The sequence below is a fragment of the Eimeria mitis genome, genomic scaffold (assembly GCF_000499745.2).
Source record: "Eimeria mitis Houghton genomic scaffold, Emh_scaff247, whole genome shotgun sequence".
Lineage (NCBI taxonomy): Eukaryota > Apicomplexa > Conoidasida > Eucoccidiorida > Eimeriidae > Eimeria > Eimeria mitis.
The window spans coordinates 17,414-24,470 of record NW_013570808.1 but is presented as its reverse complement, the minus strand read 5'-3'; the positions used below and the strand labels follow the sequence as shown (position 1 = coordinate 24,470).

Genomic DNA, 7,057 nt, shown 5'->3' with positions numbered 1-7,057 from the left:
GTGATGCTTTGCAGGTTTATTTCTCTGCTTTTGCTGCAAGCGGCTGCAACAACACCTGCGATGCCTCGCTCTCAATAGCAGGACTGTTGGTAGCCCTCCGTGCTACAAACACGGAACGGGGGACCTAGAAAGGAGAGCAGCAATTGAAGAAAACGCAAATGCAGGATAATCCAGCTATTTATCGTTTGATTAACTTATTTTTGTGCTGCAGTGAGACACAGGAGAGTAGCCCCCCAGAGTAATGAACTCCCAGTGTCTGGGGCCCAACTTCCTCCGGTGGGCGATGAATGATTAAAACTCAACAGTCAATGTCATGGGAATTCAACGAAGAAATAAATAAAGATATATTCTGAATTTCGGTAGCAGAGGTTACCGCGTGAGGTGTCGTCTCCGCAGAGAGCAGCTGCAGCCCTTGTTGCACCCCTGCTAATAAACTGTTGTTGTGTTGCTCTTGAACAGCAGAACACCACCAGGTGTATTAGCACTTCAGCTGCAGCATATAACAATACGAGTCGCTGCAATCATTACTTTTGCATACACGAGGATATTTCGTTTTCTCTTTTGACTATGCCCACCGAAACCCGCATCGTTTGAACCGCTTCTCCTCTGCCCTTTCTGCATCGTCGGCGAGCCCGTTCTCACCCTTCTTTCATTAGACTCTACTGGCTAATAATAATATCACTCCTTATAACTTTTCTAATTCTTCTGTCGCTTTTTATACATTCAACTCCGCGCTTTCTTGTAGGTGAGTGTCGCCAGCCAGCCCCCTGCCGCCTCCCTCATGCCGCCGACGCTCTCGGTGGATTGAATCTGTCTCGGGTTTACTCCTTACTGTTTCTCGCCTGTCTTTAAAGCGACAACAGAACGAAAAAACACAACAATTCCTTATTCCGCTCATAACAGACGACAAAGTCAGAGCCCTCAGAAGGGCCTCAACACGAGGCTCGACCGGTGCTGTGAGCTGCTGCGTCAGCTGCCTGCTGCCGCGACGACATCTGTGCAAGGAGAAGAATACGCTGCAAATGACTGCGCATCAGCGCAAACGTAAGACAGGAGGGGGTGCTGGCGAGTCAACATATCACCAGCGACAGCAACACCAACACCACCAGCAGCATGAGCAGCAAGCAACAGCTTCAGACTCTGTCTCAGGGGCTGAGGAGCCCATGTCGCCTCGTAAGACTCACAGCAACATCGGCAAAAATGCACGAAAGAACGAGAAGGGGCAGAACATGAAGAGTGTATTCTCTAAAGCTGCAACTCTCGATATGTCTGATGCTGAAGATGCACAAACTTGGTGAGCGGTCGTTGAAGTCTTTGCAGCAGTTGCAGTGTTTGCTGCCTCTTTAATGTTAAATGAGAAAACCCCTACAATAGACCCTGTAGTGTGCACTTAAGAGAAGCGCGGTGCTTGTATCTAAGCATCTCGCTGTTAATGCAAATACTGCTACACACGAAGCAAGCTTAGGGATACAAACGCAGCAGCACACGACAGTAGCAGCAGCAGCATCAGCTCCAGCACAAACTTTCCTCTGCGTGCGGTGGAAACCTCCACTCCGCAAGGGGCCCCATTCCCCCAGGATGGCCTGAAGGGGTCCCCGGCTCGATCGGGGGGTATTTGAACGCGTATATTCCTTATATGATGCATACTTAGGTAGTATTGTGCTCTTATTGTTGTTTATTGCATTATATGCTGTTTGATTCATCAAGCGCTTCGTCCTGCATCTTGTGCATTTTCTGCATTTGCTTCGGTTGTTGCAGGTCGGGGTCTGGTGCCCCCCTGTTGAATGCAGCAGTTGAACAGGACCGAGTACGGAAGGAGAAGGAAAAGAAGAAAGCAAAAAGAGAGCAGCAGGTGCGGGTGATGATCGCGCTGTTGGGGTTTTGCTTCTCCGGCGATTTTCCATCGATGCACTCCGTATTTAATATTGTTGTATTTGGCAACACATTTACAAGAAAATACTGGCAAATTCGCTTGCGGGGGCAGAGTGCAGCGGCGCGAGCAACGATAGATACTGTGCAACAACAGACACATGGAAAGTTTCTTAGGGGCCCCCAGGCATTGGCGTTAGGGGGCCCCTTAGGGAGTGAAGGCCGCTGCAACACTTCACGGAGTTTGAAATGCAGTGAATTGCATCTGGTGCTGCGTATGTTGTTGCTGCTATCGTTATCTGCTGCTGCAGGATCGCAACAGGAGTAACAGGGATAGCCACGGCAAGCAGAAGAAGGCGACGAAGGGCTCTCCTTTCTCTCGATTGCTGCACTTCTTCACAGGCGGAGACTTTCGGTCTTGGCTGATGTACTCTCTAGTTATAGTTGGAATCGTGGGTAAGGCTGCGGTGCACATTGCTTGGTGTATAGGCACCTCTAGTGCATTTTCTTCTTCGCTGGTGTTGGCTGAAGGCGGCACCTTGTAGGACGCCGCGTAACATTTACGAAATAAATTTCATAAATTCATAAAATTAATTGGTGAAATTGATCAGTTTAATAAATAATTAACCCTCTCTGCTTTGACTGACTTCCTAGGCATCTTTGTACTGAAGGCGCTAGAGGAGTACTACGGAATGGACGGTGATGTCAGTGGGGAGCAGAGGCTGCAGCACTTGAGTGTCCTCGGCCTCGAGGACGGGGCCTCGGAAAGCGACATAAGAAGATCATACAGGACGTTGTCTGTCAGGTGGTGAGTCAGTAGTAGTTGTTGTAGTAGTTAGGAGTTAGTAGCACTGCTAGTAGTAGTACTCGAAGTATTAGTACTTGTTAGTATTTGTAGTAGTAGTATTGGCAAGTAGCAGATGTACTAGCCGTAGTAGCAAGAGCAGTTGCAGTAGTAGTAGTTCGTAGTCCATACATAGTAGTTACCGGCGAGTAGTTTGTACTAAGCACTAACTAAGGTATGCTGTAAGTTGTAAGCATAGTAAGTAGTAAATACTGAGTAGCAGCAGTAGTAGTAGTAGTCATTTGGTTCTTCACGCCTTTACACCAAAGGAGGAATATTATAATTCGCTGAGGCAGAGAAAGAGACAAAAGAAAAGAACGGAAACTTCCGGTCGTGGCGGATGCACTCTTTAGTCGTAGTTTGAATCGTCGGTAGGGCTTTAGTGTAGGGTTTAGGGTTTAGGGTTTAGGGTTTGTGGTTTATGGTTTAGGATGTAGGGTCTATGTTGTGTATGCAGGCATCCTGACCGGTACCCAAACTGCGGTGCGAGCTGCCAGCAACGGTTTCACGAGATAGCAGCAGCTTATGAATATCTGATGAGAAAACAGAAAAAGTCAAATGTCGATGATGAAGATGGAGGAGGCGAGGGATCACAAGGCGAAGAATTCACAAATTTAAAAATTACATCTCAGGGGATCGTCGACTTCTCGAGTTTGGGTCCCAATGATGTCTTTCCCCCAACAGCAGACACAAAGAACGTTTGGTCCATCATGGTAAGCTGCACCTTTATATATATATATATATATATATATATATATATATATATATATATATATATATATATATATATATATATGCGCATCCGACTGCAGTAAAAGCAACACATTCGTGGTTGTACTTGACTTGCTTCACACCGATTTCTTCAGTGACTCTTTGCACGTGCAGAGTTTTCAACATTTTTCTGCATTTTGTTGCAGCTTAGGAGAATGGCTAAAGAGCCGGTCCCGACAAGTACAGCATAAATCTCAACATGTGGTGTCTGCTGTTTATCTGGTTGTTCAGGTTCACCAGGACAAAGACGATTGGAGCCAGTCGGTGTACGAGATGTGGCAGGAGTCATGTGCGTGCAGCCACTGCTTTCCCTGTTTCATATGAACTGGTGTTGCTCGCGCTTGAAGGTTTCCTGATGCAGTATTGTGTATTGCTGGCAGCTCCTCTTGCATCGTTGCTGACGGTATACAGCAGCGGCATTGTTGTTGTGTTCTTATTTCTGCTTGTTTGTATCAGCACGAGCATTGGGAAAGTACGTAAAGTTTGGAGTTATTACCATTCGCGGGAGGAGCGGCAAGGATGCGCTGAAGAAACTGCCCATCAATGTGAAGTGCGCAGCTAACACCTTCTTCCCCCCTTTCAGGTTTCTGTGCCTCTCCCATTTAGCCATAGATCCCGGCAGCACAACGACAATAGAGAACAGCCACCCTTCTTTCGAAACAACAGGCATATAGAATATGTATTTAGAATACTAAACGCCAATTATCTCGTCGACTTTCCTTTCGTTTGCTGCTCCAACGTCCTCAGGATCTTCCCAGCAATTCTGCTGCTGACTGCCGGCATGCACCCGGAAGTACGTGGCGAGGTTTGGGTTCCATTTCAACCAATAGTTTCATGCTTTTGCAGCTAGAGTTTGCCATTGCAAGGGCAGTTTGTCCAGTGGCGTGCCAGGCAGCTAGCTAGCTAGCTAGTTAGCTAGGAAAAACACAACTGAGGAGGCACAGGGGCATGCAAGCACGAATGGGGTTATTTTGCATGCGTTGTAATGCGCAGCAATATCCAAGTCTCTCACGGCCTTCTGTGGATTCTCTGAACCGGTTCATCGCCGACGCGTTCCCTACGACTCTTGATATTGTTGAGAGCGGTCAGAACAAAAACCCACGATTATGCAGAAACCTTAGTGAAGATTTCTAGCCAGTGCAGTGCATCGCCCTCGCTTCTTATTATAAACTAAAAATGTAGTAACACATTAGCTTTTCGGCGTATTAGGTAGCAACGCAAGCCTTGTTTTGGGCTGTGAACGTCTACACTTGCACAGATATACCGTCTGCAGCTCAATGATTGCACGGGGTTGATCTGGTATTTGTAATTGCTCTCAGAGGCAACAAGATATAAGAGAGTCTCCGTGACTCTCGCTTGTTGGTTGTTTGTGAATTCTCTATTGCATTTGTCTATACTGCAATGCGTATTTGTTGTTTCAGCTCGGGAGTTGAAGTCGTGGCTGGCGTCTTCGTCTTCTTCTCAGCCTTTGGCTGCGCAGTACAAAGTTGTAATTGTGCCTTCGGCAGCCTCTGCCAGCAAGCCTTCGCTTTTGGTGAAGCACGCAGCTTTCTCGAACAAGCACCTGTTTAACTTCTGTTTCGTTTCAAACACGCGCTCTGTGTTGACGAAGGAAAAGGAAGAGCTACTCGCAGTTCTTAAGAACCCCCCAACCTGGGTCCCCCAACTGTCTGCCGACAGCGCAACAGCAAAGGCGCTGCGGCTGCCGCTGCACTCAGAAGAACTCCGAGAGAATGATTTCGCCACAAACTCAAACGCTTTACTTTTCGTAGACGAAGGCAGAGGCGTCAGCCGCATGCAAGCAACGCTGCAAACTGCTCGCTCGAAACTCCTCAACCCGTCTACTGCTCTTTCTCTGGCTCTCGAGAGGTTCAAGGCGGTACGCCAAGGGGAAGCAGTTGTTCTCTTGATGCATCCTCTGCACTTGTGCATTTATTGTTTCTGAACTGAACTTTGGGTCGAGGGTTTAGGGTTTATGTTTAGGGTGTAGGAAGACTTAGGGTTTGCGCTTTCACGATCTCGCTACATGGGTGTCTTCTTTGGACGTGCTGCAGAACGTTGAACCTTTCCTTTATCAGCAAAATAGCTCATCGCTCTGCAAGGGATCGCTGCAAAGACGGGTGTTTTGCCTCGTAGCTGTTGAACCAGAGGAGGGAAAGACCGATGCACAGACGAAGAAAACGCACAAGACGCTCGACTTGGCGAGGATTAGGCAGCTGCTCCAGGCTTCCAAACAGAAGTATCTTGCGGGTATATATATATATATATATATATATATATATATATATATATATATATATATATATATACATATATATATATATATATATATACATGCATACATGCATATCCAAATATATTTGCAGATGCATGTACATAGATATATCGAGTTCATAGGGGGGTTCTTGAATTTCTCGCGCTCTTAGCACTTCATCGTTGCGCGAATCAGCAGCTCTTGATGCACCATGCTTGACAGTGCAGTTGACGTCGGCGTTTCCTGACGGCTCTCCAAATTTCTAAAAGAGCAAAAGTATGCAGCGCTCGTAGCGTCTTGATTTATTTCATCTTATGGTTGCTGTGAATGATGCATTGTTCGTCATTTGGTGACTCAGATAACCCACGGAAAAACCTGGAAGCCGTCTGGGAGCGGGCGGTGCAGAAAGCACGAGACCACGACAAGTCAAATCCTCAGAGGGGGGATAGCGAGTCTGGAGATTCAACTTTCTCAACGAAAGAGCCCGATGACCTGCATATTGAGCAGCCAGATGATATTGAAGAGGAGATCATTCACGTGCAACTCGTGCGTAATATTACCACGGATTCATTCACGCTAGGTTCACATTTCTCAAGGCAAACGAACAGCAGATCAACAGAGCATGCCGCCAGCACATGAATTGTTGAACCTTTCATGAGCTGTTAACTACCAACATAATGAAACGATCGGAAAGCGATAAACCCAAGAATCCCACATATATATATGTATATATATGTATAAATTACATATAAGTTGATGCATGTCTATGCATGGAGAGGAATGTGTTTTTTCTGCTTCAGGTACGCGTGTCTGTAGGGCGACCGTTCGCGGTGCCATCTCTGCCGGGTCTGCCCAAGGACTCGCAATTCAAAAGATTGATGAATGAAGAGCTGGAGGATGCACCAATTTTCTTACTTGATTTGGAAGGGTCCCGCGTAGCACCTGTGCCTGCTTTGTATGTGGGGGAGGCGGGTGCCTCTGGCGAGGGGGCTGAAGCTCTGTATTCTCGTATTTATCAGATTCTTGATGAACTGCAGAACGCTACAGACGAAGACGAGGACGCTAAGATCTCCTTTTCTGAATTACCAGAATACTGCGCAGGGCAAGAGTTCGCAAAAAGATGTCTAGCCAGTGAACAGAAGCCTTGGTGGTCCTTCTTCCAGGCGGGGAGTCTGTGGATTCAGGTTAGCACCAAACTCACTCTGCGCCCCGGTTGCCGTGATAGTTTACACCAGCTACTCGCTTTCCTTGGGATATATATATATATATATATATATATATATATATATATATATATATATATATATATATATATATAT

The 7,057-nt window shown here is 46.6% G+C and overlaps 1 protein-coding gene across 1 annotated transcript in view; it reads left to right on the top strand.

Moving 5' to 3' along the window:
* Window positions 1–1,022: 1,022 nt before the first annotated feature.
* EMH_0005260 (DnaJ domain-containing protein, putative) overlaps window positions 1,023–7,057 on the top strand; it is a gene marked incomplete at both ends in the record, with an annotated part of 6,664 nt that continues 629 nt past the window's right edge. The window contains 13 exons of the mRNA XM_013497100.1: window positions 1,023–1,294; window positions 1,759–1,852; window positions 2,181–2,325; window positions 2,524–2,677; window positions 3,171–3,426; window positions 3,716–3,773; window positions 3,941–4,034; window positions 4,232–4,277; window positions 4,478–4,568; window positions 4,906–5,363; window positions 5,539–5,734; window positions 6,097–6,284; window positions 6,539–6,922. Of these exons, the coding sequence (XP_013352554.1) occupies window positions 1,023–1,294; window positions 1,759–1,852; window positions 2,181–2,325; window positions 2,524–2,677; window positions 3,171–3,426; window positions 3,716–3,773; window positions 3,941–4,034; window positions 4,232–4,277; window positions 4,478–4,568; window positions 4,906–5,363; window positions 5,539–5,734; window positions 6,097–6,284; window positions 6,539–6,922 (2,436 nt within the window). The remainder of the gene's footprint in view (window positions 1,295–1,758; window positions 1,853–2,180; window positions 2,326–2,523; window positions 2,678–3,170; window positions 3,427–3,715; window positions 3,774–3,940; window positions 4,035–4,231; window positions 4,278–4,477; window positions 4,569–4,905; window positions 5,364–5,538; window positions 5,735–6,096; window positions 6,285–6,538; window positions 6,923–7,057) is intronic.